General features: G+C 42.2%; 1 protein-coding gene across 1 annotated transcript; it reads right to left on the bottom strand.

Moving 5' to 3' along the window:
- Positions 1–1510: 1510 nt before the first annotated feature.
- On the bottom strand, positions 1511–12026 carry lmo4b (LIM domain only 4b). Its single transcript, XM_029148350.3, has 5 exons — positions 11544–12026; positions 9778–10018; positions 5226–5322; positions 4269–4424; positions 1511–2078 (listed from the first exon to the last, which is right to left on the bottom strand). Exons 2-5 carry the CDS (start codon positions 10011–10013, stop codon positions 2070–2072), a joined length of 498 nt encoding a protein of 165 aa, XP_029004183.1. The 5' UTR covers positions 10014–10018; positions 11544–12026; the 3' UTR covers positions 1511–2069.
- Positions 12027–12816: the final 790 nt, after the last annotated feature.

The raw sequence follows: 12816 nt of genomic DNA, 5'->3' as shown, positions 1-12816 counted from the left end.
ATTTCTCTAGCCCTTCAGGTGTGCAGAATTGAAGACCTATTCAGTGCAGGCTCATTTGTGGCCTCTACTCATGAAGGGTTCTAAGGATTTGGTACCACTGGCACCGACATAACAAGTTTGTTTGTTTGTTCACACTGATTTCTTCCATGAACGTCGTAGACTGTACCGTAAGCACTGTTCCAGCGACGGCAGCGAGACTCACGAGGGGCCCTGACTCTGATGATAAGCGCATCAGCCATTACAGGGTCCCCTCCTTCAGACCTATTAGGTCTTGCAAGGACTTCAAACACCAATTTGTTCTGCAAATAGCCCATTCAATTTGTGCCTGCCAAAGAGAGACACCTCTCTACCCCTCTGCGGTAATTGAATCTTCAAAGGGACATTTTCCTCTATTTCTGTCAGGTATTAGAGTGATGAATAGCAAATGGTCATTTGAACAGAAAGAGAGGATACATGTTTATCCATTTTCCGTAAGACGCTCATCATGCACCTTGATGATTGTTAGACTGGATCTTCAACGGAGGCTTTTCAGAGGTGAGTAATGCACTGAAATCAGGCCTTTGCATAAAAGATAAATTCTTCAGCACTTAGCTAACAGGATGTTGTAATTATGGAATTTAGACATATAGATGCCCCTAAAATGCTTTATTCATGAAACAAGGGACTTCCGATTCATGCATCTTAGTATTTTGGCAGCTTATTTCTCATCATGGACTGGGTTGCGGTAACCTCTCGCATCGTAAAATGGGGTGGGGGTCGGGGTTTACCGTGGACAGGCCACCAGTCCATCACAGGGCCACAACACACAGACAACCACTCACACCTATGGACAGACTGTGGGAGGAAACCGGGAGAAAACTCACCACCCAACTTCTTACTGAAGCAACAGTGTCAACCACTACACCACAAGTATGATTCTCATACCCATGATTCCAAAATTCAACCTCACATCAACACTCTCTCAAGCTACAATGAATTTAAAGAGGCTTATGATCTTCAATATTTTTATTAATTAAATACACCATACTGGAGCAAATGTCTCGGAAAATATCACAAATAAATTTCTCTTTCATTCAGCTTTTATATGATGGTGATGATCTCTACATTACTGACTATAAGCAAATATCTTCAGTTTGCCACGGGTTCAGGTTTTAGGGGGGGTGCGGGTGGGGGGGGGGGGGGGGGGGGGGGGGGGGGGGCAATGGAGCGGAGTGTGGAGAGATCCAATGTACTGTAACCACGCCTGAACAACAACATTTACATGCAAACTGTACATACATGGTAGTTTTACAAATACACCAAGAGTGTTCATGATTTGTTTTTCACAAAAGCCACAGATTTAAATCTTTTAAAACCCCATGTCATACATATATATACATGTATATGTATATACATGTATATGTATATACATATATATATATATATATATACATACATATATATATATATATATATATATATATATATATATATATACATACATATATATATATATATATATATATATATGTATCTTTATATAGATTAAAAGAAGTTTCCCTTTGACAACACTTAGAATCTATAAAGTGAAAACACCATGTTGTTGGGAAATGAGGATAGAAAAGGAGAAGAAAAAATAAAAGGTCCCAGTTTTCCCCAAAACGTCTTTAAACAAATTATGCAGAGTTGAAAAGCCTGCATCTCTTCAACCTTATTAGTCTTTTTCTCTTTCGCTCACTTCAGTCACAACATCCTCTTGTGTGTAATTTAATTTTGTCTTCCTGAAGAGTCCCCTTGGAGTCTGATCGGTCTCCAGTCTTTTAATTCCAAGGTCATAGAGTCCTCAGCATCCCGACTGAGGTGCGGTAAGTGCAAGTATCCACCCATACTTGGGGAAAAGCCAAGGTAGAAGGCTGAGTGTAGGGTATGGGTTGCAGATATTAAAGTCAGGTTACTGGTAAGATGGGCGGAGGATTCCTTTAGGGCAAAGGGTGTAAAAGGCTGGAGTGCTGCTGATCCACGCTGTCTCGGGTGACAATGAGTAAGGGCTAAAATGAAGGCACACATCCTGCTTCTGGAACAGCTTCCACCTAACACACCTGAAGAGAAGAGCAGCAAACAAAAACAAACAAACAAAAAAAAACATCAAAAAAACTGCAGATCGCAATTAAGATCATCAGTTCACAAAATGGCATCAATCTTACACCCTGATGAATCAACTTTCCTCCAGCTTCAGCGTTTCATTTATTGATCAGCCAGGCTTTGAAAACCATCTGGTGTCCCATTTACTTAGCATTAACTTAAAAGTGCATTCATGAAGCGATTCTCTTTGGTATAATTATAACCACGCTCCAACATAACTGCAGGAGGTGTTCAGTCTTGTGAAACAGAAAAATGCAGGGGAGTAAAGACAATTATCTGTCTGGGTTCCACCAGTATCCCAACTTTTTCATCTTTATTTTTTTTTCTCTCTCTTTCATAATTCTGAGGGCCGATTTATTTTTCCCTTCATCCCTGAAATCACTAGGAGGGCTTCGGTCTATTAGTAATTGCAAACTCCTACTTGGAGGCTAATTAAAGTGACTGACGCTGGGAGGGTCTCACTCCCCTGGGTCAAAGCAGCTCAGTATGAGAGAGGTAATTTGTCTGTTGTGAACAAAGAGATTAGGAAGAAGCTGGGAAGAAAGCTTAATAAATGAGCATCAAATGTCCCACGCCCAGAACGTGGACAACACCAATTATGTCATCGCAAAATCACACAAGAACTAAAGCCCTGGTCAGTAGATAAACTCCATCCTCTGTCTGCCCAAACCAGTCTGTGCCTCTCTCCTCCATTTACGTGGCGCTGCTGAGGATACACGAGGTGTATTGATTTTAAGAAGAGAAACTCTGCGTTATTTGAGGCCGTCCACACTCTTCTTTAGCTAAAGAAATGAGAGCGCTTGTGTGATGAAGTGCTTCGTTCTCGTGATTTCACTCGCACAGATAACAAAAGCATCCTGAGAGTGTTCCTACTGAGCGATGTGTCTCTGTTTATTTAATAATTCTCTCTCTCTCTGCTATAATTAAAGCACCGGGGCCAATATTCAGATTGCATTTTAGCATCAATAATTCAACAGTTTTCACTACAATTGATGTTAGTGCATAAATAAACAATGAGGCCTCATATTTACTATGCCAGTGCTGCTACAAGAGACACTGAGGGGTGGGAGTAAGGACTTAAACAGACATTTAAAATTAAGCTAGATAATGCAACGGCTTTCAATTTAAATGTGAGGAGCTCTAAGAGCTGATTTGTAAAAGTGACAAGCCCTTAAAAGGCCTGTGACGTGGAGGGGGGCTTAATGGAGTTCTACCTCTCCTCCACTCACAAAACCACTCAAGGTGAAATGCATGCTCCCAACAATATAATTCCTCTTTCAGTCTGATTCTGACACACTGCAAACACCTCCCATATCTCTCTGTGTGCTGTGTGAGCACACAAGGTATCAATAAAGCTCCTTGTTGTGAGGCAAAAATGATTATATCTGCTGCCGGCAGAATGAAGCTATCCTGAAGAATGAAGTTATCTTTCGTATATGATTAGGCCTTCTGTTTTGCTTTCACCAGAGGCATCAAGATCAAATCAGGGAAAGCCATGATGACAGCTTTCATGATGTACTAGCTGCAGCACTTTGCCGTCTGTGCTCAACCTCAGGCCTGCGTTACATATTTTCAGCCTTGGAGTAATAACTTAGCCCAGGTGATTCCAGTCTTAGTGATAGAGTAGTCAAATGCTGTTTTAAACACTCTGTATTAATGGAAACATGTGTCATTTCTCAGCACAATTGCAAGTCTGGCTCTGGGACGGCAAATAAATTCAAGACGAGTCAAATATGTATCTGCTCATAACAAACTGAGTGCGAGGACAGCGGTACAAAAAAATCATTTTCACATGTTTTGTGCTGACGGTTAATACAGATTTTCTGAGTGCGTGTCCTCCAACAAGAATGATGGAAAAATCCATTGGCTGTCTAAAAATAAAATTCATCTCTGCTCTGTAAGATTTAATATCTGCTGCATGCCTTGCAGAGGAGCTGAATCGACGACATCAATATAAACAGAGTGAAAAATGTAGGTGTGAAAATTACAGATGTTTTTCTTTTCCTGCTAATGACTGCAGCTGACTGATGGTGAGCTCTTACTGACTTGCTTGCTGCCTCTCTTAATACCTTGAAATGAGACCAAAAAGATGTCTAGGCCAGAGAACTCTTAGGGGGGTGGACGTAGGTGGAGAGGGGGCGTCTTACCTTCTGGTCAGGCAATAGTGGATTCGTCTGCAGTGAACTCAAATGGCCGTTGATGAGTGCTGTGGGTCTGTCGTGTTCGCAGAACAGACTGCCGTTGATGTAGTGGAACCGGTCCCCGGGAACGAGCCGGTTCCGGCAGGTGGAACATGTGAAACACTGTAGAGAGGGAAGGGGGGGCAGGGTGAGAACTGATCACAACCAGGCAGCGCTCAGTCTGGTTACGTAATACCCACATTGGAGCCAACATACTTGATCATGTACAGATACGTGAACACAGACATGTACCCGTTTCTGCACCAACAGTGTGTCCAAGTATTAACTCATGACCTATGGAATAAGTTTGGTCTATGAAATACAGATTGTGCTTGAATAAAATGCTTTATTTTATCTGAGCAACATGCTAAAACATGCAAACATTTCATATACCATCAACTAGTCAAGTGATTAAAGCTGATTAAATGTTTATCAAGCCAGTGTAGAGCTCCGTCCTATTTATTTTCTTTAATTTGAAATATGTGACTTCAATTATTTGATTAATAATAAAACATGAGGTTTTAGATGGTCTGTAAATATCATTAATAATGCACCTAAAACATCAAGACCTCTTAATTCAGACAAGCTGTAAATACAGCATTTACAGTATGTAACATAAGATAGTGTTAAAAAAAACGTAACTATGCATGTTCGTATGTGCCAACAGACTTAGCAGCATAATAAAGATAAACAAAGGCAGGAAAAGAATTAAAAATGCAGTGACAAATGGCTGTGTGTCTGTTGTTGAGCATATCATCCACGAACCTCAGGGTTCCTGCTAACCCGGGTGTCACCAGCTCGCACTAGCAACTGGGCCACAGGACTGATCATGTATTTTTGCAAATTAAAAAAGAAAATCAAAAATGACGAAAACCATGTGGCCTTCCTGCTGCTTAAAGTCTAACAGGGAAAAGTGGAGTTTACCTTGAGATGGTACACGTTGCCCTGCGCCCTCATCACCAGTTCACTGGCTGGGATGGACTGACCACAAGCACTGCAAGCGCCGCTGTTTCCGAATAATCTGAGAAAAAAACAAAGTGTTACTATCAGAACCAATACGCATACATTTGGCTTCTTGTAACAGACTGTGGCATCCGACCTTCTGTCAGCTGAGTGTGTGACTGAATGAAAACTATATTCAGTGCTAAGCTTACTATTTCCCAGCTCCATTTCCAACTTGAAGGAAAAAAACATGCAGGACAGAAACAGAAATCATCACAATATCAACAGAAAAATGAATCCTTCAGTCCTCTGCTCTCTACAAGCATCTAGCGCTGAAACTGCATATTACTTTTGGTGCACATTTTTTGCTACCTAATAATAACCTGGAACATAAGCAATCAGGACCTAAGAGGATTTGATTGTACATCCAGGCGGAGACATAGTGCTTTTGCCATTAGGGCTCCTGTGAATGCTCTGTCAGTGCCGTGTTTCCATTAGAAACTTGTAGCTACTCGGGTTGATATATAATGTGCATGGGTTAACCTTTTCAATCATGGTGTCAACACTTTAGATTTGCTTCTGCTCATCTCTTACATCCCTAACCTTCTCTCTCTCTCTCTCTCTTCCCTCCGCCTCTTGATAATGAAATGCTTGCTCCAGCTTCCCTTCTATCTTCCTTCTGAGTCCACAATTTAGATTACTTCATCTCGGTGAGCAGCAAACTGAATGAAATTTCGATTTGAGCAGAAAGTAATTTACTGGGATCTGGACCCATTTGTCATCATATCTCACCGGGTGTTTGCTCTATCACTGCACTTTTCCTAAGCAATCAAATAAGACCACAGCATCTGACATGCTCCGGAGAGAAGGGGATAGAGGGGGAGAGGAATAAAAAAAGAAAGGGATACGGGAAGTGGTTAGCATTGGTGTGTGTGCATCGCTCAAAGTTGTTTGGCGTTTAATAATTAAAGAAAAAAAACGTGTTTTTATTTGCTAATTTCGAGGACAAATTGAAGAAAAGTATTGAACAAATTCACACTAAGACAGAGACTAAATGCTTCAACCATCCCAACCATAACCCAAGCAGTTGTTAGATGTATTGACAAGCAAACAAGCCAGAGCTCTTAGCAAAGGGACGCAGAAATGGTTTAGAATAAGACAGGCTAGGCAGAAGCAAATTTTGTCTTGGCATCATTTGGAAGAGCTCCATCAAAACTCAATTTCAGAAACTAATTAACTGGAGACTGTCATCACAACACTGCCAATTCGCAGCTTGCACTGGGACAAACATGATAGTGGAAACGAACATATAGAGTCTTGCTTTAAGACTCTCGCGTGCAGCATGAGCGCAGACGTTTCTGCATATCAAAGCCGCTCTCGCTCTGAAACTCAAACTTTGCTCAGATTGAAAACAACGTTTCTTTTGTTCATGTCGAATTTATTCCATGAGGAGTTTCTTCTGCGAGGATGGTTTTGAGACAGTGTCGAAACAAAGGCTATACGGGATGTTTCACCGCAGCCCTTTGTAGCTCGCCCCAGTGTGGAACCAGGTTGATTATTTTTAACAGGGGATAGCTCTTGATAGCATTTGATTTAAGGAGCCAAAGCTTTTAGGTGCTCAATTAAGCTGCTATATCGGTTTGAACTTGGGCTCTAATGGCCTTTTCTGCCAGTGAACTACAGCACCGAGGTGAAGCAGACACCCCAGGTCAGTATAATTAAGGCCAAGGGACTCTTTATTTGCAATGACACATCTGGTTTCTGCCTTTCCTCTCTAAAAAACAGTGGTTCTTAATATGTTTCTGGAGGATGGATTTATCTTGATTTATCTGCTTTCTTCCTCCCTGTGGGTCCGACTTTGCTACAACCAACACGTCTGATTAAATTAAATAACAAACAAACAAAACAGAAAAAAGAAACAGTTCTGAAGCTGTCTGTTGTCTATATAGGCAAAGACTATTGGATTTCATTTCAGCCCTGACAGCCAGGTGAAATATAGCATGGCTTGCTGCTAGGCTGTCTGGTAAATGCAGACCTCATTCACCAAGGCCTCTGAGTAGGGTAAAATTACCCCACAACAATGATTTCTGCAATACAGTCCATTAAAAATGCCTCTCTACATCAGCAGCCAAAGCACCTTAAAAGCACCAGGCCATATTGATACTGAAGCGGGGCTTTGCATAATGGCAAGAGCTGCATTAGAGAAAAGGGTGTAGGGGGCCGAGGCCGGGATGGGGAGGGGTGGGTTTAGATGGCGAGGATGAGAGAGTGCGCGCGTGGATCTGTGTTGTGTATCTGCATGTGTTTTGGGAGGAGGGGGATGGGGGTGAGGTGTGGGTGGATGTGTGCATGCAGGGGTGGAGGGTGGTGGTGGATCAGCCAAATTACACTTGGTTAATTCAGAGTAACAGATCTGGCCCCAAGTGAATTGAAGGCCTTGAATTAATTCTGTTATGACAAATCAAGATAAACGTTTCCCCTAAATTGCATGCGATTTAATTAATTTCTGAGATCCCATTTTTTTCTTCCTAGCCTAATAGTTCACATTCTCTTGTGCTGTCATAGTGCTTGAGTGGGCAGACTTCAAAGTGATATTAAATAACCAACTATTAGATTTACCTTCACACATTCTATTGGAAAAGTGCCATTTAATTACCTAGGCTTATTCAATTAAGGGGACAGCATTCTCCCTGAATCCTGCAGCCACAAGTAAATTAATTCCTCCTCTAGCAGCAGCCCACAGACATAATATCACCTCCAGCTTAAAAAACATGATCCCCACAGCAAAAACAATTTTGGTTTTAGCCCCGATGTTAAAGCTTTTGGTGCAGCTGCGTGGAAATCACAAAGCTGCTGCTTCTCCAGTGATGTTTATTACGATATTCCCACTTGATTGATGGGAGATGTGTATCAATGCAGGCCAGACATACACCCTATTATGGGCTTGATGTGATGTGTCGCCACTCCTGGTCAATCACATGAGCATTTTCACATCAGCTGTAATAATATAAGTTGGGCGATATCTCTGAAATGGATGTCATACTGGGAGTTTGGCAGCGAGGTACAGCAATGAGCCTGTCCCTTTAAGATGAAGGGGGAAAAAAACAGCAGCAAATGGCCTTCGCAATAATCCCTCTTCTCTATCTGTCTTTCTCTCTTGCTCTCTCTCAAAAGCCAATTTGGTTAATTAAATGTTTTGTTTGCAGTGTGGCTCTCATTCATTTCGGACACGTCATTGGGAGAGGATACAAGCCAGGGACCAGATCTCATTAGATAAAACCCATCAGGACTAAAGGAAATGGAGGGGGACTATAATTAAAGCATTTAATTGTGTAGACTCACTGTCAGATGTTTTTTTCCCCAGCTCCTGTCTTTATCTCTACAGAGATCTCACGGTTCCATAATATGCATTTTAGCTCTTCCACCAAGCATGCTCTCATTACAAGTGGAAAGGTGTATCCGCATTTTTCCCCCCTTCCAATTTTAATTACGTTATAGTCCCATTATGAATGAAGCACCCCATTGACTTCCTCATCCTTTTTATGAGGTAGGTGTGAGAGCGCACAGGCACACTCCAGATTTTGAATTAGATTTAATAGCAGCGTTGCATGTTGACTGTGTCTTATGTTTTAGTTTAATGCAGAAGAGATTAACTAGATCCACATCACATACATGAATTTACAATAATTATTGTTTGTGTGCACAGTATAACTGCTGGAATAACCATAAAAAACATAATTTAATGGGTTCGAAATCAGCATCTTTCGTGCATCTCACATTGATTTGAGTAGCTGAACTTTCAGTAAACTGTGCACGGACCTATCACATCAGACTGCTCTAGAACACAAGCATGCGAGTGTCATCAGTAAGCTCTGGTTGGGTGTCTGGCACCTTCTTCAATATTTAAAAAGGCTATCTTTGCTAATTAAATTGTGCTTTCCTGATAAACCAAAAAATATATATACATATATATTCAAACATAAAAATTACCAAAAATAAAACCCAATACGAACACTGTACACACCTCTCAGAACCAACATACAGTAAATCATACAGGACCAATTTTCTGTCCTTCAGTTGACCATGAACAGCAAACAGGACAGATTTGCAGATGGCCTGCAGAACAACTCATTTGTTTTGTGCTCTGTCAACATGCCAGCATGTTTGACCTCGTTCGGGGTAGACCAGGGAGACTTCAACCAGGATACTTTAATGAGCACTGATGATGTTAGTACAATTTGAGACACATGTTCCATGAGAAAACATCCAACCTTGCAGCTCAATGCATGACCATCAAAGATTAATGTAAATTAACCCCTGGTCTAAACTCAATTTAATATCATTAATAATTATATATTTTAGGGCTTTACAAAGCAAAGTATTTACTGAATTATAGAAGTCTTATGAATTGATGTAAACTGTAAAATCACGTAATTGAAACATCAAAATAATTTATATCTGTTAATAACATGGAGTCGCAACCATGTGAAAATTAGTGCTAAATCTATGCAATACATTTATCTTTTTTCCCCACCTGATATAGTCGTTTCTGCAGAGGATCATGCCACTTTTTGTGTAGCACGATGTGCCGATTTCGCCCAGCTGGGCCTGGCAGCAGGAACACTTGAGGCATCGGCTGTGCCAGTAGCTGTCCATGGTGTAAAGAAGGAAACGGTCTGCGATTTTGCCCCCGCACCCTGCACATCGCTTCCAGGACAGAGAACCTGTGCCCACTGGTGGCGGCTGGCTGTTGCCTCCAGGATTCACCATTGTTCCTAAAAAACACAAACACAAAGAGGGGATGATGCTAAAAGTCCCATTGAAAACATTACGGCTCCTACTTAACCATGGAAATACTGGGGAGGGGGGTCCAGGATCTGAGACAGGTCAGAGATATTCTGGGTCTCTACGCACTTGGGTGATTAATGCAATGTGAACCACACTGAAAAAGTTAATGATCAAATTTCAGAGTCCATCCTTTTTCAACATCTTGTTGAATTACCGAGGTTCTGAACAGCTTCACATTCCAAAATCGCACCAGAGCACAATAGCGGATCTCATTAAGGGAACAGTTCCTAGTCCTGTCCTACTACAAGAGAGCTACGAATCATTTAGTGAACTAATCTGCCCTTGATCTCTGTCTCATCCCCATGCTGTTGCTTCATTGGACATCTCATGATGAAAGTCTGTTAACTGATAACACCGTGGGTCAAAGGAACAATTACACAGGACGAGCTTTTGTTCAGCTGTTCTAAGAAATTCTAAATGGCATAATACACGCTGTCGTACTTTGAACAGCCCGGAGGTGGTGGTTTTAGCAAAACACAAAGGAATACTGTATGAATAGGCTGTAACAGAACTGGCTTCAAACACATACTTGGGTGCTACTTTGTTTGCCAATAACTAATGCTTTAAAGCACCTATAAATACGATCTGCCGTGTGAGATACACACCAACATTTAACAACATCTAAATAAGACACCACCTGATAATCCCAGACCTGCTGTAATGATGTTAAGTGTTCAAATCTAATGAAATGCAGGCATTTGTTTCACCCACAAAATTAATGTGGGGTTCTTTCAAATGTAATCCTCTCCAATTTGGTCAGGCAGACTACATGCCTGGATAAAGCCAAATCTTTGTTGAAAGGCAGGTAGGCTAATTAGAGTTGGGAGGGGAGGAGGGGGTGCACAGAAAAGCATTCAGTAAGCCCATTAGCGATGGCTCTCAGGGACAAACCACAGCGTACCTTAGTGCTGATTAAATCTAAAAGGAGATGAATCAAAAAGCCGACCTGAAAGTGACTCCCTGGATAAACAAGACGGACCATCGTCAAGTTTCATTCAGAGAGGAGTTTCTTTTTTTCCGCGGAGAGATGGAGGAGACAGGGGGAGAAGTGGGAAGAGGAGAAGGGGGGTGGCTTTTAACTTAAATGGGCTAACTCAAGTAATTACACGGCCAGGCAATTTGGGCGCAGAGACCAAGTCATGGAAATAAAAAGCGAAAGAGAGGGAGAGAGAGCGAGAGAGAGACCGACAGAGAGAGAGAGGGGGGGGAGTCGTATGCTAAAGGTCCCGTCCGCTGGCCACTGCTTTTAATGGAAAACAGCATGATGCTAGCCGAAAATGTGCCATCGTAGCGTTAGTAGAGTAAACGACAACACATGCGATCACATATCACAGCTAGCATTCGAAAACACAAAGACCCAAGTTGAACCGTCGAGTCTGCTTTCAGGTGAAAAGTGCAATAAATGCTATTAGATACAGTATATGTAAGTAAATAGTATCAGCAAACACCCACCTCGCTTGTCTCTTTTGAGAGTAATGGCTGTGAAGTTGCTGAATTGAAGGACGGACAGGTAAAGAGGACAACGTCAGGCTACCGGAGTCTCCCAAAAAGTGCAGCCAACAGCGGGCACGGTATCGCACGCGCGGTCGACCTCCAGCTCCGCGTGACAGCGAAGCTCAGCGCAAGGAGTCGAGCTCGTGTCTTTTCACTGGCAACAAGCGGAGCGCCGAGCAAATGGAGTTATCAGATAGTATTTCCACTGGAGGCTTCCCGTTTTACTGTTGCTGCTTCACTGCTCTCTTTTCGCCCGAACAAAAGGAGTCCATTGCAAGACACATTTACAGGTCTACACATGCCGTAATGTTCCCCAAAGCCGAAGAAAAGCGCGTTGTTTTTTTTTTTTTTTGGAAAAGAACGAATCTGGCGAAGAGGCTAAACCTGACTGTCCTCTGGTCTGCTCTGAGTCCCGTTAGCTGCTGCTTCTACATGTGTCACTGACAGGAAGAAACCTCCAGTAAAAACCCCTTTTAGCCGCCTGACGAAGGCGCCGCTGCAGCCAATCGGCGCGCGGTGCATTTAAGAAGAATAACAAATCCAGCCAATCAGAGAGGGGGAGGGATTGAGCTGGACACTCAGAGGGATGGAAACGGAGGCGAGCGGTGGAGAAGGTCCGGAGAGGTGCGAAAGGCGAGTGTCTAATGCACCCTGAACGTTGACACGGGCAGCTTGACAAGATGATAGTAAAACAGATACTATAAGTCCGATGTTCGTGTGCGCTGTGTTTATCGAGTTGTAATAATACATGTAGGATAAAGTGTGATCTTCTATGTATACATTTTTTATAAAGAGAAGTCTTCATCTAATAGCTCCAGCGTTTTAGTCTCATTTCGACTTGTTTCACTCAGGATCAGCTTGAGCTTCTTTATATGCAAGCCGCATGGCAACATCCAATAGGCTACATTCATCTCACGTCTGAGTTTAATTAGCTGACATTCAATAACTACTTAGTTTACCAAGGGTGACTCCAACCTCTGGGAAATATCAGGACCTAATAGCTGCGTAGTGGCGCCATCGTCTGTCACTGGAAATAATCGCAGCGAGGCCTGCTGCCGTTTACAACCTCATTAAGCCTCAGGTCATTGGTTTCAACATCTATTAAGGCTAATCTGCAAGACCTCGTTTTGGCTGAGATCCTTTAATTCATCCAGTCATCAAAGACACATGCACTGGAAGCAATTGCAACACCTTTTAATAAATGTAATCTGGTGCTGACATGTTTTCCAAC

The sequence above is a fragment of the Betta splendens genome, chromosome 4 (assembly GCF_900634795.4).
Source record: "Betta splendens chromosome 4, fBetSpl5.4, whole genome shotgun sequence".
NCBI classification, from domain to species: domain Eukaryota; kingdom Metazoa; phylum Chordata; class Actinopteri; order Anabantiformes; family Osphronemidae; genus Betta; species Betta splendens.
This window is presented reverse-complemented; position numbering and strand designations above follow the sequence as displayed.

Bases quoted from the DNA above. Each gene is read 5' to 3' on its own strand.
- lmo4b (XM_029148350.3), bottom strand. From the start codon at position 10,013: ATGGTGAATCCTGGAGGCAACAGCCAGCCGCCACCAGTGGGCACAGGT. The intron at 5,323-9,777 runs GTGGGGAAAAAA...TTTTTTTCTCAG, and splicing joins TGCAGAAACGACTATATCAG to ATTATTCGGAAACAGCGGCG. The intron at 4,425-5,225 runs GTAAACTCCACT...CCCTCTCTACAG, and splicing joins GCAACGTGTACCATCTCAAG to TGTTTCACATGTTCCACCTG.